Source organism: Nicotiana sylvestris, chromosome 6 (assembly GCF_000393655.2).
Source record: "Nicotiana sylvestris chromosome 6, ASM39365v2, whole genome shotgun sequence".
Classification (NCBI taxonomy): Eukaryota; Viridiplantae; Streptophyta; class Magnoliopsida; order Solanales; family Solanaceae; genus Nicotiana; species Nicotiana sylvestris.
In genome coordinates, this window is record NC_091062.1 from 150,524,936 (window position 1) to 150,549,172 (window position 24,237).

Consider the following 24,237-nt stretch of genomic DNA (forward strand, 5'->3'; position numbering starts at 1 on the left):
TTACCGAAAAGGAGGCGGAAGAATTTTTGAGAAAAATGAAGGTGCAGGATTACTCCATAGTAGAACAATTGAGAAAGACCCCCGCCCAGATTTCTCTTCTATCATTGTTGATACATTCAAATGAGCACCGCCAGGCCTTCATGAAGATTTTGAATGAAGCTCATGTCCCTGACAAGATGACAGTGAACCATTTGGAGAAAATTACCAATAAGATATTTGAGTCAAACAGGATCACCTTCTCGGATGATGAGTTGCCTTTGGAGGGTATGAAACACAACCAGGCTCTTTATCTCATAGTGAAATGCGAAGATTCTATGGTCATAAGGGTGTTAGTTGACAATGGGTCCAGTGCAAATATTTGCCCTCTCTTCACTCTGCACAAGTTGAAAATTGATGATGAGCGGATACCCAAGAACACTGTATGTATCCTAGGTTTTGACGAAGGGGGAAAAGATTTTGTTGGAAATATCGTGCTCGAACTAACAATAGGAGCAGTTGAATTTACCATGGAGTTCCTGGTACTGTATGTGGCCGTCTCTTACAATTTATTGTTGGGTAGGCCCTAGATATATGTTGCCAAAGCAGTCCCGTCTTCTTTGCACCAGATGGTAAAGTTTGAGTGGGACAAACATGAAATTGCTGTGCATGGTGATGAGAACTTATGTGCTTACAATAATACATCTGTCCCGTTTATTAAGGCTGAAGCTGATAATGGGCCTTGGGTGTACCAAGTTTCCAAAACAGTGTCTGTTGAGAAGGTTCCGGAAGGGAAATATATTCCAGGTCCAAAGCTAGCTTCTGCGACCGTTATGGTAAATGGTTTTGTGCTGGGAAAGTGTCTGGGTGCATCTTTGAGAAGGTTCCGAAAGGGTAATATATTCCAGGTCCAAAGCTAGCTTTGCAACCATTATGGTAGCAAATGAGATGTTGAAGAATGGTTTTGTGCCGGGCAAGGGTCTGGGCGCATCTTTGCATGGTATCGTGCAGCCAGTGTCTCTACATGAAAATCTAGGCACATTTGGTCTGGGGTTCAATCCTACATAGGATGATGTAAAAAAGGCTAAAAAGTTGAAAAAGAAGGCATGGTCGCTCCCTAAGCCTATCCCACGCCTCTCCATGTCTTTCGTTCAAGTTAGGGGTTGTGAAGTGTCCGGTGTAAGCAGTTCCAAAGCATGTGGTTGACTTTGATGAAGAGTTGATTGAAAGGTTCCAGAGTCTATTTGATGAGGTGAACATGGTAGAAATTGGGGATGGTTCCATTAAAGCAGACGTGCAGTTTATTGGGCTAAAAGTGAAGCTTAACAATTAGAATGCTACTCCTCTCCCTACTCGGAAGGAGTCTTGGTAGTTTGCTTTGTTTTCCTTACTATTATCTGGATTATTGTAGGGTTGTAATCCAGATTTTTATTTTTTACTTGTTTTGATGTACAAACCCTCTTATCTTTTATTTTCAATGAAATGCAATTTCCCTTTTCCATTACTCCTGATAGTGTTATTTTTTTTCTTTCTTTGTACAGTTCTTTTTATGTTGGTTTCAAGACATGACATGCATGAGGAATCTTCGGTCATGTCTTAAAAGTCAATCTAACTCTGAAATAATAATAAAAAACATAGAGTGTGATGATGAAATAGAATATGATGAAGATGAGGCATTTGAGGAAATTAGTAAAGAACTAAATCCATTTTAAGAGAAACCCAAGCCTAATTTGAATGAATTGAAACAATCAAGATAATATTACGGAAACCAAGATAAGTGTACGCTTGGAACCACAAATCAATGAAAGAAATAATCAAAGCACTGTTTAAATATAAAGACATTTTTGCGTGGTCATATGGTGACATGCCAGGTTTGAGTACTGACTTGGTAGTTCATAAATTGCCAACCGATCTGACATTCCATCCTGTCAAGCAGAAGTTACGGAAGTTTAAAACTGACATGAGTGTGAAGATCAAGGAAGAAATCACAAAACAGTTGAATGCAAAGGTCATTCAAGTCACACGATACCCCACCTGGTTAGCTAATGTTGTGCTAGTACCAAATAAGGATGGTAAGACCAGGGTGTGCGTTGATTACCGCGATCTCAACAAAGCAAGTCCAATGGATAACATCCCATTGCCAAATATCCACATTTTGATTGATAACTATGCCAAGCATGAGATAGGGTCTTTTGTGGATTGTTATGTGGGATATCACTAGATCTTGATGGATGAGGAAGATGCAGAAAAGATAGTGTTCATCATGCCATGGGTGACATATTTCTACCGGGTAATGCCATTTGGTCTGAAAAATGCTTGGGCAACCTATATAAGGGCAATGACTACTGTATTTCATGAGATGATACACAAGGAGATTGAGGTTTATGTATATGATGTGATCATAAAGTCAAAGCAACAGTTCGACCATGTCGGGGACTTAAGAAAGTTCTTCCAAAGCTCCGCAGGTACAATCTTAAGCTCAACCCTACAAAATGTGCATTTGGTGTTCCGTATGGGAAACTGTTGGTGTTCATAGTCAGTCGGCAAGGCATGAGTTGGATCCGTCAAAAATCAAAGCTATCCAAGAATTGCCACCCCAAGGAATAAGACTGAGGTGATGAGTTTGCTCCGGCGTGTAAACTACATCAGCAGGTTTATTGCTCAACTTACGAACCCTTGCGAGCCCATTTTTAAGTTGCTGAAGAAGGATGCTACAATCAGATGGACTGACGAGTTCCAGGAGGCATTTGATAAGATCAAGGGGTACCTATCAAACCCACCTGTGTTGGTCCCGCCGGAACCTGGGAGACCTTTAATTCTCTATTTGATAGTCTTGGATAATTCATTCTGTTGTGTGTTAGGTCAACATGACATCATTGATAGGAAGGAGAAAGCCATCTATTATCTCAGCAAAAAGTTTACATATGAGGTTAAGTATACCCCCCTAGAAAGGACATGTTGCACCCTGACTTGGGTAACACAAAAGTTGAAGCATTATCTGTCGTCCTACACTACTTACCTCATTTCTCGTTTGGATCCTCTAAAGTATATCTTTCAGAAGCCTATGCCTATAGAAAGACTTGCAAAGTGGTAGATTTTGCTCACAGAGTTTGACATCATCTATGTGACTGGAACCGCGATGAAAGCCCAAGCATTGGCCGATCATTTGGCCGAGAACCCAGAGGATAAAGAGTATGAACCATTGAGAACTTATTTTCCTGATGGAGAGGCAATGCATATTGACAAGGTGGAGCAGGATGAAAATCCAAGTTGGAAACTTTTCTTTGATGGAGCCGCTAACATGAAAGGTGTCGAAATCGGGGCTGTGCTCATTTCTGAAACAGGGCATCACTACCCTGTTACGGCCCAGCTTCGTTTTTATTCTACCAACAACATGGTTGAGTACGAGGCATGCATTTTGGGTTTGAGGTTGGCTATAGACATAGGAGTCCAGGAAGTCTTGGTCTTGGGAGATTCGGATCTTTTGGTGCACTAGATTCAGGGAGAATGGGAGACTCAGAATTTAAAGCTCATGCCGTATCAACAATGTTTGCATGATCTTTTTCAACGTTTCAGATCAGTAGAATTCAGCCATATTCCGAGGATCCATAATTACGTTGTCGATGCCTTGGCTACATTGGCATCAATGTTACATCATCTGGACAAAGCTTATGTTAACCCTTTGCATATTCAAGTTCGTGATAGGCATGCCTACTGTAATGTGGTTGAGGAGGAACTTGATGGTGAATCATGGTTCCATGATACTTGGGAATACATCAAGATGGGGGTATCCGGTACAGGCCATAGGTGATCAAAAGAGAACAATTCGACGTTTGGCTAGTGGGTTTTTCTTGAGCGAGGGAATTTTGTACAAGATAACTCCAGATCTTGCGCTGTTGAGGTGCATAGATGATAAACAGGCCACGTCTATCATGGCCTAAGTGTATGCCGGAGTTTGCGGTCCGCATATGAGTGGGTATGTTTTGGCAAAAAAAATCTTCGAACAGGGTATTATTGGCTCACCATGGAACGAGATTGCATTAGCTTTGTGCGCAAGTGTCATCAATGCCAGGTACACGGTGATTTGATTCATTCTCCACCATCTGAGATACAATGTCTGCACCTTGGCCTTTTGTTTCTTGGGGCATGGATGTCATTGGACCAATTGATCCAGCGGCATCAAATGGGCACATGTTTATTCTGGTGGCCATCGATTATTTCACTAAGTGGGTTGAAGCTATGACTTACAAATCTGTGACCAAGAAGGCAGTGGTCAATTTTGTTCATTCGAACCTCATTTGCCGGTTTGGAATCCCCAAGGTAATCATCACGGACAATGGTGCTAATCATAACAACCATTTGATGAAAGAAGTATGTCAACAGTTCACGATTATGCATAGAAATTCCACCCCGTATCGCCCCAAGGCAAATGGAGCTGTTGAGGTGGCTAACAAGAACATAAAGAAGATACTTCGAAAGGTGGTGCAAGGTTCTAAGCAATGGCATAAAAAGTTGCCTTTTGCTTTGCCGGGTTACCGCACTACTCTTCGCATTTCAGCAGGTGCAACGCCTTATTTGTTGGTATATGGGACTGAAGTAGTTATACCCACGGAAGTCAAAATTCCATCCCTCTGAATTGTTGCTGAAGCTAAAATTGATGATGATGAGTAGGCAAGACCCAATTGGAGCAATTAAGTCTGATTGACGAGAAAAGACGGGCGACAGTATGTCATGGTCAGTTGTATCAAAAGAGAATGACAAGAGAATACAACAAGAAGGTGCTTCCCCGGAAATTTGAAGTGAGTCAGCAAGTATTGAAACACATCCTTCCATATCAGGCTGAAGCTAAAGGCAAGTTTGCCCCAAATTGGCAGGGACCGTTCATTGTAACAAGAGTGTTGTCCAATGGTGCTTTGTATTTAACAGATATAGAAGGCGAATGTGTAGATATGGCTATCAATTCTGATGCAGTCAAAAGATATTATGTATGATTTCTTTGGTTTGTCTAATTGTCTTGTTTGTACTTGGCATGTTTTGAATATTGGAGTGACGAAGACATTTTATTCTGCTATCTAAACACTTTATCATTTATTTCCCCTTTTGAGCCTTATTTATTTTCTTTCATACCTCTCTTTTGGAATCAGAAACAGAATTTAGAAATATAGATAAATAAAAAAAGAGAAAAGAGGAAAAAGAGAATAAAAAAAATAGAAAGAGAAAAAATAAAGAAAAAGTAAATCCAAAGAAAGAAAAGAAAAAGAAAAGAAAAGAAAAGAAAAAGAAAAAAGAGAGAGAAAAGTAACCAAACAAAAGCAATTCCTATGTCTTGAACTACGTTCCAACTGATTCCTTTTCAGGATACATAGGCAACCTCACGGTTAGGTCCCATAAAAATAAAAATTTAAAAATGCCCCAGGCAAAGAAACTGGGATAGAAGTTATGGTTTTTGTAAGAAATCTGATTCCAAAAGTTGTAATTCTGAGCCCTTTTAAGCTGTTTTGAGCTTGTATGATATTCTTTCTTTCTAACCCTATCCAAAAGTCTACATTACGGTCCAAAGAAAGACCTTCCGATCAATCTTTGAGAATGCCAATTGAGCGAGATAGAGGTATGATTCATCAGGGGCAACACTCCGTTCTACACAAGGAAAATGAATAAATGAGAGAGTCTTATTGGTGTAAACCCTCACGGGCACCGTAAGGCGATGGAAAGCTGAGAGAAAACTAAAATGAGAGAAGCTTATTGGTGAAAACCCTCGCACGCATCGTAAGGCGACAGTGAGTCGAGAGATGATTAAATGAGAGAGGTTTGTTGGTAAAAACCCGTCAGGGCACCGCAAGCCGAATGAGGCTCGTGACTCTGCAGAAAGATTAGATTATAGAAAATCCCGGTTTCGAAGTATGAAGATGGGGCATAAAATGAATAATGATTAGGTGAACTGTCTGGACTGATTAGTCCGAAATGCATGTCATGATCATTGGTACCAAATTCTTCGCTCAGATAAGTCTCTTTTCCTTTTCTTCCTCAAACAGTCATCCTGTTTCGAATTTTCTTCTTTGCTTCTACCTCTCAAAGTCATTGCATTTCATTTTATTTCGGGTTAACTTCTCTAAGTCTTTTCCAATGTTAGCCTTGTTAAGCAAGCAAGGAGGGATTTCAAAGCTTATTTCCAACTTTCAAATTTCACAAAGCAAAGTGTAGCCAAAGCATACCAGAAATAGCGAGATGTAAAATGGAAAATAAGGTGTTAGTGGGAGTTCAAGTAGTCGAGTGGTTTCGTGAACTTTGGGGAATACAGAGGTTCAAACTGGAAGGACAGAAATGTAAAACAACAGGATGAGTGTGGGGCACTCGGGTCATTCAGGGTCCTGTGGTTGAGACTCAATCAGAAGGTCAAACAATTCTTTGCCAGTCTAAGGCAGCTAATCGGAATAAAGCATGGCAAGGGAAAAGCCACCTTCAGCAAGAATGCCGCAAACTAACCACCACATTTTCAAACTAATAAAAATTTTCTATGATTGAAACGAGGGCAGGAAGTTTCGTTTGTTCCGGAGGAACCCTTCGTGAGGAAAGTATGTGCCAAATAGGTTCGACCGTAAGTTTTCAGGACCCTCCTGGATAATGACATTTATTTTCAAATTTTTAGGGCCTTCCTGGATAATGAGATCTAAGTTCAAGTTTTCAAGACCCTCCTGGATAATGGGATTTAGATTCAGGTTTTCAGGACCCTCCTGGATAATGAAATTTAATTTAAACTTCTCAGGACGCTCCTGGATAATGGGATTTAGTTTTAAGTTTTTTTAGACCTTCATAGATTATAAGATTTAGCGTAAGTTTTACCTTTAGGAAATAGAATTTAGCTTTGAAGTTGAGCTGTCACACCTCCTTTTTCTACCCCGAAAAGGGTATAAAGGAGTTTTTCCAATTAAAGTGACAATAATCGAAACATGATTATTTATTCAAATTCAGATTCGCCACTTGGGATAATTTATAGTGTTCCAAATCACAGGTTTAAAATCCCGAATCGAGGAAAGTTTGACTCAATTTTACAGTCCGCAAAACACAGAAATCCGGGTAAGGAATTTTGTTAGCACGGAGAAGGTGTTAGATATTCCAGGTTCCGTGGTTTTAGCACGGTCGCTCAACTATTATTATTGGCCTAATTAACTGGTCAATTACATATTTTAAACCTACATGCATTTTTTACTTTCTAACTGCTTTTAATGTTTTTAAGGAAATCCATAATCGTCATACACTTGTTTGTTTTTTAAAATAAATCATAAACCACGCTACATGAAATGCACCCGCGGTTCGCGACATGCTTAATTTATTTAACATTATTATAAATTGAAGTCGGATCACATGAAATGTACACCCGGATTTGGAAATTATTTATCACAACTACGTCACGGGAATCATACATGTAGCTATGATGATTTAATATAAGTGCGCCTAAAGCAAACTACAAATATTCATGAATATTAACGGCCTAAGCATGCTCCTAACGGGCATGGTAATAAAAGTAAAATAAAACTAAAGAAAATAAAGATTAATTCCATATTCATTCCTTCTTTAACTTTTGCTTTTTTCATGTACGTGGCCCAGACCAAACCTAAAATATATGAATACAATAATCACTAATGAGCTGGCCTTCCCAATTCCCATGGTTAAATTTGTTCAGCATGTGGAAAGCATAGATCCAACACAAAGCAAGACAAGAAGCAAGAAGATAGGCGTCTCAAATCCCTTAAAGAGACAAAGATCAAAGAAGAATTAAAAGCTAATGAAAATAAAGTGAAACTAAGCCATTGAAAGAGATATTAAAGGATGTCTAATCCCTCAGTTCTTTGTGACCCCTCATCGGTGCCAAATTCTTGAAACTTACCAACCCAAACTAAAATTACACTTTTTAGAAAACCAATTAAGTTACCCAAGATGATTCAAATTGGTTAAAAGTAGAACTATAGAACCTATTTTCTGTTTAACCACTTGCCAAATTGATCCAGCAGATCAAGACCCAAAAACTCATCAAGAACACATAAATGAGATTAAGCACATGGGAATATTAAATAATGTAACCAAATATATAACATGCATGTGAAGACTCGCACCATTTATGCTCCAAAAAATAGTTTCAAAAAATTGAAGAAGATTGCTCTACACCAGGTATAATGCACTGGCCCTCCAAATCTCAATCTTTAAGAATACTATAAAGTTTAACAACAAAAGGGAACTACTGACGTTCAAAACATAAAAATGATCACTTTGACAACATTCTAGCGTTAAAAGAAGTAACTAATAAATGAGGAAAAAAAATAAAAATCAACCTAGTTCAAACAGGCTCAAAATATATTCCAAAGCACGTAAATATGGGTTCCAACAGTGATAAGTGAAAATCTCCTATATACATTCCCCACTTGAAACAAGTTAATAAAAGCAAACACCATTGTTCCATCTACTGATACTTAGCAATCAACTAAAATTCACGACAGAAACTTGGGTCGAAACATTAAAGTCAAGAACGTGAACACAACTAGACCAAACCAATTAAAATAAACTATAGCACTTTGTAAAATATCCAATCATGAACCCAACGAGTCTAATCCATAACACTATCAACATCTAAATTAACCAAACGAGACAACCACGCCCGTTTAAAGCATATGTAATTCAAATCCCTATCTCAAAATAGCTATTTCAATGCTTAGATTCACAGTAGTAACAACAAATAAACAAAAGAGAGGAGAGATGAACCTGAGAAACGTAAATCTTTTCTTAATAACATAAGTAAGAAATTCGACTATAAGAACTCGAATTTGGAATCCGAGTGAGAAACAGAAATAACTTCGAACAAGGAAACGCAACCGAAATTCACGAGCAGACCTCGAATCAGCAACGGAATTCCGAACCCAAACACAAACTCGAATTTGAACTTCAATCAAACTCCATTTTAACAACCAAAATTTAAAAATTGAAACAGAGGAAACAAACCCCCTTTTTTATTTTTTTTATTTTTTCTGATATCCCAAATAAAAGAAAAATTGAAGAGATTTCTATATTTTTAAGAGAAGACCAGAAAATCAGATGGAAAATCTGAAACTCGACCTAGCCGTAGAACTTTTACCTCTCAAACTTTTCTCCGAAAATCTGTCTCTAGCCTTCCTCTTCCAAAATTCCTCTAATTATCATGCAAAAACCTAATGAATGAAGGGCTGGGATCCATTGAAATCTATCCCACGCTCCCCATTCATCCAGCATATGCCTTCTAGATGCTTCCAACACGTGAAAAGAGAGTTGAGGATGAGGGAATCTGTCAGAGACCGTTAGCATCTTGATGACATGGTGAGATGGGGGGGGGTGCGAGTGAACTCGCATGAGTTTGGCGAGTTTGGTGGGAATAGGGTTGCGCCGTTTGGGAGTAAGATTAGGGTTAGGTCTTTTGTTTTTGATATTAGGTTTATATTTAAGGGTGTGGGGCGGGTCAAACCGACTAGCTGGGCGGATCTGGGGATTAAATTGGGCTCAAAGATTTGGTCTTGGCGCAATTTTGGGATTTAACAAAGCTACCCTCTTATTTTATTCTTTTCTTGATTTTTAACCTACTAAATTTAATTAAAAATCCTAGACTAAAACCTAATTTGTAAAATCATATTAATTATTTATTTAAACCATAAAAATGATTAATTAAGTTAAAGCTAATGCAAAGAAATTACTAATTTTTGAACTAAAAGCTAAAAATGTAACAATAGCCAATATTTTGATTTTATATTTAATAATGCAATTAATTAACAACTTAAACCTAAAAATGAAATGCATGAAATTTGGACATTTTTTAAAGTATTTCCCATAATTTTTTAAAATATTAAATATGCACCAAAATGTAACTAAATACAAACAATTACTATAAATTCCTAAAATAATAAACACTCAAAAGCAAAATCCATTTGTGACTTTTGTAGGAATATTATTATTCGAGTAAAAATCACGTGCTCACTGATGCCCCTCTTTGCTTGGGAACACGAAAAGTTTCCGGGCAAAGATAAAGTGAGCAAATATGAGCGATTTTTGCCCGTTTGGATACTCCATGGAAAGCATTTTGAAAAGTTTGACCGAACATTGCTTCTGAGGCTGCCTACATATCCTTGGCTATAAAGGAATCAGGTCAGTGTAGTTCTGGAAAATGATGGAAGGATGAGTTGGAGAGTCGAGTGAGGTGCCATTCTGTTGAGGTTCTGGTCTGCGGTCCTGTTATTATATAAAAATCAAGATTAAAAAGACCAACTAAGCCTATCAGCTATGAGTTACAAAATTCCTATCTATATGTCTTCAAAACATGATCTTGAATCTTCTACAGCACTGTTGTGCATCTTGAACTGTTGGCTCACATTCTCGGGGCGAGCTTATGTTATTCCTAACTTGAATTGACCCCATTCTTCCGGCGGGTTCCTATTGTTTTCTTGGGCTTAACTCTGATATGTATTCCCTCGCTCCCTAGGAGGGTTCCTGCTACTTGACTTGATACTTGAAGTGTATTCCCTTGTTTTCCAGGTGGGCGCCTGATGTTGACTTAAAATTTGAAATAAATTCCCTTGTTCTCCAAGTGGGTGCCTGCAACTTAAACTTAAAATGAATTCCCTTGTTTTCCAGGTGGGCGTCTGTTGCTGACTTAAAATTTGAAATAAATTCCCTTATTCTCCATGTGGACGCCTGCAACTTAAACTTAAAATGAATTCCCTTGTTTATCCAGGTGGGCGCCTGATGCTGACTCAAGATTTGAAATAGATTCCCTTATTTTCCAGGTGGGCGCTTATAACTTAAACTTGAAATAAAATTCCTTATTTTCTAGGTGGGCGCCTACAACTTGAACTTGAAATAAATTCCATTGCTTTCCAGGTGGGCGCTTGCAACTTAAACTTAAAATGAATTCCCTTGTTTCTCCAGATGGGCGCCTGCAACTTGAACTTGAAATAAATTCCCTTGTTTTCAAGGTGGGCGCCTGCAACTTAAACTTGAAATGAATTCCCTTGTTTCTCAAGGTGGGCTCCTGATGCTGACTCAAAATTTGAAATAGATTCCCTTGTTTTTCAGGTAGGCACATGCAACTTAAACTTGTAATAACTTCCCTTGTTTTCCAGGTGGGCGCCTGCAACTTAAACTTGAAATGAATTCCCTTGTTTCTCAAGGTGGGCGCCTGATGCTGACTCAAAATTTGAAATAGATTCCCTTGTTTTTCAGGTGGGCGCCTGCAACTTAAACTTGAAATAAATTTCCTTGTTTTTCAGGTAGGCGCTTGCAACTTGAACTTGAAATAAATTCCTTTATTTTCCAGGTGGGCGCCTGCAACTTGAACTTGAAATAAATTTCCTTGTTTTCCAGGTGGGCGCCTGCAACTTGAACTTGAAATAAATTCCCTTGTTTTTTAGGCAGGTGCCTGCAACTTAAACTTAAATGAATTCCAATGTTCTCTAGGTGGGTGCCTGATGTCGACTTAAAATTTAAAATAAATTCCCTTGTTCTTCAAGTGGGCGCCTGATGCTTAAACTTGACATAAATTCCCTTGTTTTTCAGGTAGGCGCCTTATGCTAACACTTGAAATGAATTCCCTTATTCTCCAAGTGTGTGCCTAATGCCAAAACTTGAAATAAATTCCCTTATTCTCCAGGTGGGCGCCTGCACTGACTTAAAATTAGAAATAAATTACCTTGTTGTCCAGGTGGGCGCCTGATGCTTAGACTTGAAATAAATTCCCTTGTTTTCCAGGTGGCGCCTGCAACTTGAACTTGAAACATGTTCCCTTGTTTTCCAGATGGGCGCCTGATGCCAAAAGTGGAAATGTATTCCCTTGTTTTTCAGGTGGGCGCTTGATTGCTAAAACTTGAAAAATGTATTCCCTTGTTTTCCTGGTGGGCGCCTGATGCCAAAACTTGAAAAATATATTCCCTTATTTTCCAGGTGGGCGCCTGATGCCAAAACTTGAACTGTATTCCCTTGTTTTCTAGGTGGGCGCCTGATGCCAAAACTTGAAATGTATTCCTTTGCTTTCTAGGTGGGCGCCTGATGCCAAAACTTGAAATATATTCCCTTGTTTTCCAAGTGGGTGCCTGATGCCAAATCTTAAAATGTATTCCCTTGTTTTCCAGGTGGGCGCCTAATGTCAAAACTTGAACTGTATTCCCTTGTTTTCCAGGTGGTCACCTGATTCCAAAACTTGAAATGTATTCCCGTGTTATCTAGGTGGGGTCCTGCCGAAACTTGAAACATTTTCCCTTATTTTCCAGGTGGGCGCCTGATTCCAAAACTTTAACTGAATTCCATTGTTATCTAGGTGGGCGCCTGCCATTACAATAAAACAGACAAAACAAAATAAACTTTTCTGCCCTAGTTTGATACTGGGAACATCTGTGAGTGTTAATCGAATCATGTTACCCAAAAGAGCTCTAAGAATTTAAAAGCTAAATCCTATTATCCAGGAGGGCCCTGAAAATTAAAAATTAAATCTAATCTTAAGAGTGAAAACTTCAAAGCTAAATTATATTTTCTAAAGGTATAGCTTACGCTAAATCTTGTTATCTATGAGAGTCTTAAAATTTAACTAAATCTCATTATCCATGAGGGTCCTGAGAACTTTCTAAATTAAATCCTACTATCCAGGAGGGCCCTTAAAATTTTAAATTAAATCTCATTATCCAGGAGGGTCCTGAAAATTTACGGTCGAACCTGTCTGTCATATGCTTTCCTCACGGAGGGTTCCTCCGGAACAAATGAAATTTCCTGCCCCTGTTTCAATCAAAGAAAATCTTATTAGTTTTAAAATGTGGTGGCTAGTTTTCTTGATGAAGGTAGCCTTTCCATTGCCATGCTTTGTTCCGATTAGCTACCTCGGAATGGCAAATAATTGTTTGACCTTCTGATAGAACCTCAACCACAGGACCCTGAATGACCTGAGTGCCCCACATTCATCCTGCTGTTTTACATTTCTGTCCTTCCAATTTGAACCTCTGTATTTCCCCAAAGTTCACGAAACCACTCGACCACTTGAACTTCCACTAACACCTTATTTTTCATTTTGCATCATGCTATTTCTCGTATGCTTTGGCCGCACTTTGCTTTGTGCAATTTGAAAGTTGGTAAAAAGCTTTAAATCCTTTCTTGCTTGCTTAACAAGGCTAACATTAGAAAAGTCTTAGAGAAGTAGACCCAAAAAAAATGAAACACAGTGACTTCGAGAGTTAGGAATAAAGAAGAAAATTTGAAACAGGATGACTATTTGAGGAAGAAAAGGAAAAGAGACTTATCTGAGCAAAGCAGCTGGCACCAATGATCATGACATGCATTTCGGATTAATCAGCCCAGACCATTCACCTACTCCTATTTCATTTTGTGCCTCGTTTTTATACTTCAAAACTGGGATTTTCTATAATCCAATCTTTCTGCAAAGTTGCGAGCCTCATTCAGCTTGCAGTGCCCTGACGGGTTTTTACTAACAAAACTCTCTCATTTGTTTGTCTCTTGACTCACTGTCTCCTTACGGTGCCCGCGAGGGTTTTCACCAATAAGACTCTCTCATTTTATTTTTCTCTCAGCTTCCCATCGACTTATAGTGCCCATGAGAGTTTTCACCAATAAGACTCTCTCATTTATTCATTTTTCCTTGTGTAGAATGGAGTGTTGCCTTTGATGAATCATACCTCTTTCTTGCTCGATTTGGCATTCTCAAAGATTGATTGGAAGGTCTTTCTTTGAACCGTAATGTAGGCTTTTAGATATGGTTAGAAAGAAAGGATATCATACAAGATCAAAACAGCTTAAAAGGGCTCAGAATTACAACTTTTGGAATCAGATTTCTTACAAAAACCACAACTTTTGCCCCAGTTTCTTGCCTGGGGCATTTTTGAATTTTTATTTTGATGAGACCGAAACATGAGGCTGCCTACGCATCCTTAAAAGGAATCAGGTCGAACGTAGTTCAAGACATAGGAATTGCTTTGTTTTGGTTACTTTTCTCTCTCTTTTTTTCTTTTTCTTTTCTTTTCTTTTCTTTTTATTTTCTTTCTTTGGCTTTACTTTTTCTTCATTTTTTCTCTTTCTCTTTTTTTATTCTCTTTTTCCTCTTTTCTCTTTTTTTATTTATCTGTATTTCTAAATTCCGCTTCTGATTCCAAAAGAGGGGTATGAAAGAAAATAAATAAGGCTCAATAGGGTTAATAAAGGATAAAGTATTTAGATAGCAGAATAAAATGCCTTCGTCATTCCAATCTTCAAAACATGCCAAGTACAAACAAGACAATTAGACAAACCAAAGAAATCATACATAATATCTTTTGACTGCATCAGAATTGATAGTCATATCTACACATTTGCCTTCTATATCTGTTAAATACAAAGTACCATTGGACAACACTCTTGTTACAATGAACGACCCCTGCCAATTTGGGGCAAACTTGCCTTTAGCTTCAGCCTGATGTGGAAGGATGTGTTTCAATACTTGCTAACCCACTTCAAATTTTCGGGGACACACCTTCTTGTTGTATGCACTTGTCATTCTCTTTTGATACAACTGACCATGACATACTACCGCCAGACTTTTCTCGTCAATCAGAATTAATTTCTCCAATCGGGTCTTGACCCACTCATCATCATCAATTTCAGCTTCAGCAACAATTCGGAAGAATGGAATTTTGACTTCCGCAGGTATAACTACTTCAGTCCCATATACCAACAAATAAGGCGATGCACCTACTGAAATGCAAATAGTGGTATGGTAACCCAGCAAAGCAAAAGTCAACTTTTCATGCCATTGCCTAGAACCTTGCACCATCTTTCGAAGTATCTTTTTTATGTTCTTGTTAGCCGCCTCAACAACTCCATTTGCCTTGGGACGATATGGGGTGGAATTTCGATTCTTAATCTTGAACTGTTGGCATACTTCTTTCATCAAATGGCTATTAAGATTAGCACCATTGTCTGTGATGATTACCTTGGGGATTCCAAACCGGCAAATGAAGTCTGAATGAACAACATCGACCACTACCTTCTTGGTCACAGATTTGAAAGTCATAGCTTCAACCTACTTAGTGAAATAATCGATGGCCACCTGAATAAACCTATGCCCATTTCATCCCGTTGGCTCAATTGGTCCAATGACATCCATGCCCAAGCAACAAAAGGCCAAGGTGCAGACATTGTATGCAACTCACATGGTGGAGAATGAATCAAATCACCGTGTACCTGGCATTGATGACACTTGCGCACAAAGCTAATGCAATTTTGTTCCATGGTGAGCCAATAATACCTTGCTCGAAGAATTTTCTTTGCCAAAACATACCCACTCATATGCGGACCGCAAACTCCAGCATGCACTTCGGCCATGATAAACGTGGCCTGTTTAGCATCTATGCACCTCAACAACCCAAGATCTGGAGTTCTCCTGTACAATATTTCCTCGCTCAAGAAAAACCAACTAGACAAACATCGAATTGTTCTCTTTTGATCACCTATGGCATGTACCGGATATACCCCCATCTTGATGTATTCCCGGATATCATGGAACCGTGGTTCACCATCAAGTTCCTCCTCAACCACATTACAGTAGGCATGCTGATCAAGAACTTGAATATGCAAAGGTTCAACATAAGCTTTGTCTGTATGATGTAACATTGATACCAAGGTAGCCAAGGCATCGACAACCTCATTATAGATCCTCGGAATATGGCTGAATTCTACTGATTTGAACCGTTGACAAAGAGCATGCAAACATTGTCGATACGGTATGAGCTTTAAATCCCGAGTCTCTCATTTTCCCTAAATCTGGTGCACCAAAAGATCCGAATCTCTTAAGACCAAGACTTCCTAGACTCCCATGTCTATAGCTAACCTCAAACTCAAAATGCATGCCTCGTACTCAGCCATGTTGTTGGTACAATAGAAACGAAGTTGGGTCGTAACAGGGTAGTGATGCCCTATTTTAGAAATGAGCACAACCCCTATTCCGACACCTTTCATGTTAGCGGCTCCATCAAAGAAAATTTTTCAGCCTAGCTTTTCATCCTGCTCCACCTTGTCAATATGCATCACCTCTTCATTAGGAAAATAAGTTCTCAATGGCTCATACTTTTTATCCACCGGGTTCTCGGCCAAATGATTGGCCAATGCTTGGGCTTTCATCTTGGTTCGAGTCACATAGATGATGTCAAACTCTGTGAGCAAAATCTGCCACTTTGCAAGTCTTCCTGTGGGCATAGGCTTCTGAAAGATATACTTTAGAGGATCCAGATGAGAAATAAGGTAAGTAGTGTAGGAGGACAAATAATGCTTTAACTTTTGTGCTACCCAAGTCAGGGCACAACATGTCCTTTCAATGGGAGTATACTTAACCTCATAATATGTAAACTTCTTGCTGAGATAATAGATGACTTGATCCTTCCTGCCCGTAATGTCTCGTTGACCCAACACACAATCGAATGAATTATCCAGGACTGTCAAATAGAGAATTAAAGGTCTCCCAGGTTCCGGCAAGACCAACACAGGTGTATTTGACCGGTATCCCTTGGTCTTATCAAATACCTCCTGGCACTCGTCAGTCTATCTGACCGCAACATCCTTCTTCAGCAACTTAAAGATGGGCTCGCAAGTTTTCGTAAGTTGAGCAATAAACCTGCCGATGTAGTTTAAACGCCCGAGCAAACTTATCACTTCAGTCTTATTCCTTGGGGGTGACAATTCTTGGATAGCTTTGATCTTTGACGGATCCAACTCAATGCCTTTCCGATTGACTATAAACCCCAACAGTTTCCTAGATAGAACACCAAATGCACACTTTGTAGTGTTGAGCTTAAGATTGTACCTGCGGAGCCTCTGGAAAACCTTTCTCAAGTCTCCGACGTGGTCGGATTGCTTTCTTGACTTGATGATCATATCATCCACATACACCTCAATTTACTTGTGTATCATGTCATGAAGCACGGTAGTCATTGCCCTCTTGTAAGTTGCCCCAACATTTTTCAAACCAAATGGCATTACCCTATAACAATATGTCCCCCATGGCATCATGAATGTTATCTTTTCTGCTTCTTCCTCATCCATCAAGATCTGGTGATATCCTGCATAACAATCCACAAAAGACCCGATCTCATGCTTGGCACAATTATCAATCAAAATGTGGATATTTTGTAATGGAAAATTATCCTTTGGACTTGCTTTGTTGAGATCGCGGTAATCAACGCACACCCTGGTCTTACCATCCTTCTTTGGTATAGGCACAACATTAGCTAACCAAGTGGCGTATCGCGTGACTCGAATGACCTTTGCATCCAACTGTTTTGTGATTTATTCCTTGATCTTCACACTCATGTCAGTCTTGAACTTCCTTAACTTCTGCTTGACGGGAGGGAATGCCGGATCAGTTGGCAATTTGTGAACTACCAAGTCAGTAGTCAAACCTGGCATGTTGTCATAGGACCATGCAAAAATGTCTTTATATTCAAACAATGCTTTGATTATTTCTTCCTTGATTTGTGGCTCCATGTGTACACTTATCTTTGTTTCCCTGATATTATTTGGATCTCCTAAATTGATTGCTTCAGTTTCATTCAAATTAGGCTTGGGTTTCTCTTCAAAATGATTTAGTTCTTTACTAATTTCCTCAAATACCTCATCTTCATCATATTCTATTTCATCATCACACTCTACTTCTTGGATTATTATTTCAGAGTTAGATTGACTTTTAAGACTTGGCCGAAGATTCCTCATGCATGTCATGTCATTGAAACCAGCATAAAAAGAACTATACAAAGAAAGAAAAAAATGACACTTTCAGGAGTAATGGAAAAAAGGAAATTGCATTTCATTGAAAATAAAGTATAAGAGGGTTTGTACATCAAAACAAGCAAAAAATAAAAATCTGGATTACAACCCTGGAATAATCCAGATAACAGAAAGGAAGACAAAGCAAACTACCAAAACTCCTTCCGAGTAGGGAGAGGTGTAGCATTCCAATTGTTAAGCTTCACTTTTGGCCCAATAAACTACACGTTTGCTTTGCTGGAACCTTCCCCAATTTCTACCATGTTCACCACATCAAATAGACTCTGGAACCTTTCAATCAACTCTTCATCAAAGTCAACCACAGGCTTTGGAACTGCTGACACCGGGCGCTTCACTACCCCTGACTTGACAAAAGACCTGGAGAGGCGACCATGCCTTCCTTTTCAACTTTTTAGCCTTATTCACATCATCCCCTGTAGGCTTGAACCCCAGATAAAATGTACCCAGATTTTCATGTAGAGACGCTGGTTGCACGATACCTTGCAAAGATGCGCCCAGACCCTAACCCTACACAAAACCATTCTTCAACATTTCATTTGCTACCATAACGGTCGCAGAAGCTAGCTTTGGACCTGGAATATATTCCCCTTCCAGAACCTTCTCAATTGATATTGTTTCGGAAACTTGATACACCCAAGGCCCATTATCATCATCAGCCTCAATAAATGGGACGGGTGTATCATTGTAAGAACATAAGTTCTTATCACCATGCACAACGATTTCATGTCTGTCCCACTCAAACTTTACCATCTGGTGCAAAGAAGACGAGACTGCTTTGGCAACATGTATCCAGGGCCTACCCAACAGCAAATTGTAAGAGACGGCCACATCCAGTACCTTGAACTCCATGGTAAATTCAACTGGTCCTATTGTTAGTTCGAGCACGATATCGCCAATAGAATCTTTTCCCCCTTTCGTCAAAACCTCAGACACATACATTTTTCATGTGGATCCGCTCAACACAATTTTCAACTTGTGCAGAGTGGAGAGAGGGCAATGTTTGCACTGGACTCATTGTCAACTAACACCCTTGTGACCATAGAATCTTCGCATTTCACTGTGAGATAAAGAGCCCGATTGTGTTCCGTACCCTCCAAAGGCAACTCATCATCCGAGAAAGTGATCCTATTTGACTCAAATATCTTAGGCAATTTTCTCCAAATGGTTCACTGTGATCTTGTCAGTGACATGAGCTTCATTCAGAATCTTCATAAGGGCCCGACGGTGCTCGTCTAAATGTATCAACAATGATAATGATAGAAGAGAAATCTGAGCGGGGGTCTTTCTCAATTGTTCTACTATGGAGTAATCCACACCTTCATTTTTCTCAAAAATTCTTCTACCTCATCTTCAGTGACTGGTTTCTTCACTAGAATTGGACTATCTTTCAGCGGCTTAGCTTTCCTTAATTCCTCTAGGGTAAAGCATCTCCCCAAACGTGTCAAACCCTAGGTTTCATTAACTTTCTCTTCCACTTCTTTCCCTTTATAAGTTACTATCACTCTCTTGGAACAGCCTTGGTGTTATCTATCAGCAACTGGGTCACAGGTTTAATAATAACAGGGGCAATGCCAGCCCCTTCCACGATAATGATAGGCTTACTTGCTATCCCTGGCACAACCACTTTTGGCTTTCCTTGCGTTGTTTCAACATTGTCTGGGAACCTCTTCGAGACTACCACATGCAACTTATTATTGGGCGTGCTTGGCTAGTCTATTAGTCCTTCAGTTATCGAAGATGTCACCTTTGTAACAACTGGAGCTTTGACTGGCTTACTTTCAACGACACGGATCATCATAACAGACATTGAGGGCTTCTTGGGCTCCCCATTCTTATGTATTATATCAATTATGTGTGTTTCAGCATGGGCTGGCAACAAATTTTGATTGATATTAGGTGCTTCTGGGCTCTAGACCACGATTTGGTTTGTATCAATAAGCTCCTAGATTGCGTTTTTCAAATGCCAACACTATTATGTGTCATGCCCCGAAGCATCGGAACAATATGTACATTTGAGGGAATAATCCAGGTTTTTTGGAGGGGGGTTTGGTAATTTTGACTCAATTAGTCGTAGGCATCCAACTGCCTCAACCTTTGAAATAAGCTTGTATAAGACTCCCCAAGCGGGGTGAATGTTTTCTTTCGCTATAGCCTTTCATTTCTATACTCTAACCTGGATCGAAATCTTGGACCATTAGGGTTTCGGTATGTTTGTGGAAGTGGGTAAGCGTTTTGTGGAGTTGGGGCACGCCATTGCGAGTAAGGAGGGGGTTGGACATATGACTGTGCATGATGGACATGGTATTAGGGTGTCCTGACTGAATACTAAGGCTCTAGTGGTGGGAAGTAGTGTTGGGGTGGATTATATGGAGTTTGGGTGTAGGTTTGAGGGTGGGGTCAAGGCTAGTTGTAGTGGTGAGTGGAGCCCCTTGGGCCATGCCACGATCCTGAGATGACCATAGCAACATCTTTTTTCTTCTTTTTCCCTAACACGCCCCCGGTGTCATTCTAGATTGCTTGTGTAGTTGCTTTGATGGCAGAATGACTCATGATCTTGCTTGATTTGAGTTTGTCCCCTACCATTTCTCCAATTTTTACCACTTCATTGAAAGACTTACTAATGGCCGAGATCAGATGACCAAAATAAGTAGGCTCCAAGGCCTGAAGAAAATACTCTACTATTTCATCTTCCTCCATTGGAGGGTTGACTCGTGCTGCCTGTTCTCTCCAACGGAAACCATACTCCCTGAAACTCTCATTGGGCTTTTTCTCTATCTTAGTCAAAGACAAGCGGTCTGGGACAATCTCTACATTGTACTGGAAATGTCGAGCAAAATCCTGGGCCAGATAATCCCAAGTGTACCACCTGTTGTTGTCCAGGCGGGTATACCACTCCAATGTTGCACCACTCAGACTTTGGCTAAAATACGCCATCAACAGTTCATCGTTCCTACTTGCTCCCCTCATTTTGCTGCAAAATCCTCTCAAGTGGGTCACGGGGTCTCCATGCCCGTCATACAAGTCAAACATAGGCATTTTGAATCTGACAAGTAGTTGGACATTAGGAAACAAGCATAGATCCTTATAATCCACGCTCACTTGGCCTCCTAACCCTTGCATATTTCTTAGTGACTGATCCAAGATCTTTACCTTCCTAAATATATCCTCTTGCTCCGTATTTTTGGGTGGCCTCTCAGTTTTGACAGGAAGTTCGAAGTGGGGGAGTGTAGGAGTAGTGATCTGGGATTTTGAAGGTGGGCTTTGGGGCATAGTACTAGTTATCTTAGGCTTTGAATACCAGCTCACTAGAAGATCGATAGAGTATAGCTGGTGGAGGTGCTATGAAGACAGGGCTAGCTGGCGGAGGGGGGTATGTGGTTGCTTTGGCTAGTGGAGCTTGGATGGTTTGGGAAGTGGTGCCATGATAGGGGTGGTAAAGGGTGAAGCTTGGTGCGTGTTGTGGGAATAGATCAATAACGGGGGGCTCTTGAGATTGAGCTAGTGGTGGGATGAAAGCAGGTTTGGCGGGGTATGATGGTGGAGGATGCCCTTTCATCCATGCCTGGTACATTTCGGCCATTTGGTGCTTCAGCTTATGTAACTCCTATTTCAAACTAGGCTCAGATTCCTCCTCCTCTCTCGGCGGGTCAATATCACTAGCGTCCAATTCTTTGCCAGCCATGATCAGCTTGTGTTTAGACCTGGTATTGTATGGGTGGGTTGCCAAAATTCCAAACAAACTAACCATCTTCTTGCTCTTAATGACAATAGCAAACTTGTTAGTGTTTAAGATTTTAACAAATAGGCAACTACACATTTTGGATGCAATGCGCCTAAAAAATTAAAAGTTTCTACTATGTATTTGAACGGTTGCATATTTCATTCCGGCCTTAACCAACTCTTTTCACTTTGGACTTTCTCTTCTCTCTTTTTTTTCTCTTTTTTCACTATTGCCCTTTTCCGTCACCATTGATTTCCCACTCGGTTCTTGTTGCTCCCTTTTTTTTGCACTCGCTTTTGTCCCATCATTTTGCCATTCGTTATCTCCACTCAATTCCTTTTCTTTTTATGGTCTCTCTTTTTTCTTTTTTATTTTATGGTTTTGATCGAATCCTATCGGCAGAGTTTCGGGATATTTTGGACATCAAGTTTTTCAAAGGTGGGTAATTTCCTCTCTCCTACCTTTTTAAAATTTTTCTTCCCTATTCTAGAAGTCGGTCAACATGCAATCTGAATCAAATAAATGTACAAGTAGCACGTAGAATGTATCAGGATGGTCTTTCATTTTGGGTACACTTGTCCTAGACGGACCAAACTCCTGTGTTGAGTCTCCAAAGTCAAATGCACGTGATGCAAACAAGCGTTCCTATTAGGGATCCGGCATGAGGCAATGTTATTCTAGGTTTAAAAACCTGGGTGTACTTGTTCTAGACCTGGCTTACCCGAGCGGATAGCTCGAGCCGGGGGGAGCGTACCGGGAATACAGAAGCTTCACCGGCTTTGTAACTTGTCCAAATCTCATTCTAAAATTGGGATATGACTCTAACAGAAGAGAAGTCACACAAAGTGCACACTTCCCAGATGATTTAGAAGACTCAGAGAGAAGGGGTTTCGTAACAATTTATACACTGTTCAAACAATATCAAAGCGGTAAAAAATGACATTTAGCACATTAGGCTCAAACACGTAAAAATCAGATAATAAATAAAGCCAACAACAACAGATATTCTAAGCTCGAATTCTGAACCCTGAACCAGAGATTCTGGGTCCAGTCCCCAGCAGAGTCGCCAGAGTTGTCACACCTCCTTTTTCTACCCCGAAAAGGGTATAGGGAAGTTTTTTCAATTAAAATGAGAATAATAGAAACGAGATTATTTATTCAAATTCAGAGTCACTACTTGGGATAATTTATGGTGTCCCAAGTCATCGGTTTAAAATTCCGAATCGAGGAAAGTTTGACTCTGTTTTACAGTCCGTGAAACACAGAAATTCGGGGAAGGAATTATGTTAACCCAGGAGAAGGTGTTTGGCATTTCCGAATTTCGTGGTTTTAGCATAGTCACTCAATTATTATTATTGGCCTAATTATCTGGTCAATTACATATTTTAAACCTACGTGCATTTTTAACTTTCTAACCGTTTTTAATTTTCTTAAGGAAATTCATAATCGTCATACACTTGTTTGTTTTTGAAAACAAATAGTAAACCACGCTACATGAAATGCACCCGCGGTTCGCGACATGTTTAATTTATTTAACATTATTAGAAATTGAAGTTGGGTCACATGAAATGTACACTTGGATTTGAAAATTACTTATCACAACTACGTCACGGGAATCGTACCCGTAGCTATGATGATTTACTATAAGCGAGCCTAAAGAAAACTATGAATATTCACGAATTTTAACGGCCTAAGAATTCTCCTAACGGGCATGGTAATAAAAGTAAAATAAAACTAAAGGAAATAAAGATTAATTCCATGTTCATTCCTTCTTTAACTTTTATTTTATTTCATGTATGTGGCCCAGACCAAACCTAAACCATATGAATACAATAATCACTATTGAGCTGGCCTTCCTAATTCCCATGGTTCAATTCGTTCAGCATGTGGATAACATAGATCTAACACAAAGCAAGACAAGAAGCAAGCAGATAGGCATCCCAAATCCCTTAAAGAGACAAAGATCAAAGAAGAACTAAAAACTAATGAAAATAAAGTGAAATTAAGCCATTGAAAGAGCTATTAAAGGATGTCTAATCCCTCAGTTCTTTGTTACCCTTCATCGGTGCCAAATTCTTGAAACTTACCAACCCAAACTAAAATTACACTTTTTAGAAAACCAATTAAGTTACCCAAGCTGATTCAAATTGGTTAAAAGTAGAACTACAGAACCTATTTTCTGTTTAACCACTTGCCAAATGACTCCAGTAGATCAAGACCCAAAAACTCATCAAGAACACATAAATGAGATTAAGCACATGGGAATATTAAATAATGTAAGCAAATATGTAAAATGCATGTGAAGACTCACATCATTTCTGCTCCAAATAATAGTTTCAAAAATTGAAGAAGATTGCTCTACACCAGGTATAATGCACTGGCCCTCCAAATTTCAATCATTAGGAATATTATGCTTTTGGTTCAACTATAAAGTTTAACAACAAAAGGGAACTACTGACGTTCAAAACATAAAAATGATCACTTTGACACCATTCTAGTGTTAAAAGAAGAAACTAATAAAAGAGAAAAAAAATAAAAAACAACTTAGTTCAAATAAGATCAAAATATATTCCAAAGCACATAAATATGGGTTCCAACAGTGATAAGTGAAAATCTCCTATATACATCCCCCGCTTGAAACAAGTTAATAAAGGCAAACACCATTGTTCCATCTACTGATACTTAGCAATCAACTGAAATTCATGATAGAAATATGG

The 24,237-nt window shown here is 39.3% G+C and overlaps 3 protein-coding genes across 3 annotated transcripts; 1 reads left to right on the plus strand and 2 right to left on the minus strand.

Annotated features, from left to right (window-relative positions):
* The first annotated feature begins 3,115 nt into the window (after positions 1-3,115).
* Positions 3,116-3,787, plus strand: LOC138871469 (uncharacterized). Its single transcript, XM_070149349.1, has 2 exons — positions 3,116-3,405; positions 3,553-3,787. Exons 1-2 carry the CDS (start codon positions 3,116-3,118, stop codon positions 3,785-3,787), a joined length of 525 nt encoding a protein of 174 aa, XP_070005450.1.
* Positions 3,788-12,297: 8,510 nt separating this feature from the next.
* Positions 12,298-17,499, minus strand: LOC138871470 (uncharacterized). Its single transcript, XM_070149350.1, has 7 exons — positions 17,322-17,499; positions 16,916-17,075; positions 16,662-16,768; positions 15,325-15,617; positions 14,495-15,043; positions 12,694-12,753; positions 12,298-12,309 (listed from the first exon to the last, which is right to left on the minus strand). Exons 1-7 carry the CDS (start codon positions 17,497-17,499, stop codon positions 12,298-12,300), a joined length of 1,359 nt encoding a protein of 452 aa, XP_070005451.1.
* A 2,808-nt stretch (positions 17,500-20,307) lies between these two features.
* LOC104211751 (uncharacterized) lies at positions 20,308-21,069 on the minus strand. The gene has a single exon (XM_009760855.1). The coding sequence runs from the start codon at positions 21,067-21,069 to the stop codon at positions 20,308-20,310; it is 762 nt and encodes a 253-aa protein (XP_009759157.1).
* Positions 21,070-24,237: the final 3,168 nt, after the last annotated feature.

Excerpts from the sequence above, each read along its gene's own strand:
- LOC104211751 (XM_009760855.1), bottom strand. The coding sequence starts at position 21,069 with ATGCCCCAAAGCCCACCTTCAAAATCCCAGATCACTACTCCTACACTC.
- LOC138871470 (XM_070149350.1), bottom strand. The coding sequence starts at position 17,499 with ATGGAGCCACAAATCAAGGAAGAAATAATCAAAGCATTGTTTGAATAT. Across the intron at positions 17,076-17,321 it reads GAAGTTCAAGACTGACATGA|GATATCACCAGATCTTGATG; the intron begins GTGTGAAGATCA and ends ATTGTTATGCAG. Across the intron at positions 12,754-14,494 it reads CAAGTGCATACAACAAGAAG|GGGCAGGAAATTTCATTTGT; the intron begins GTGTGTCCCCGA and ends TGATTGAAACAG.
- LOC138871469 (XM_070149349.1), top strand. The coding sequence starts at position 3,116 with ATGAAAGCCCAAGCATTGGCCGATCATTTGGCCGAGAACCCAGAGGAT. Across the intron at positions 3,406-3,552 it reads GCATGCATTTTGGGTTTGAG|ATCAGTAGAATTCAGCCATA; the intron begins GTTGGCTATAGA and ends TCAACGTTTCAG.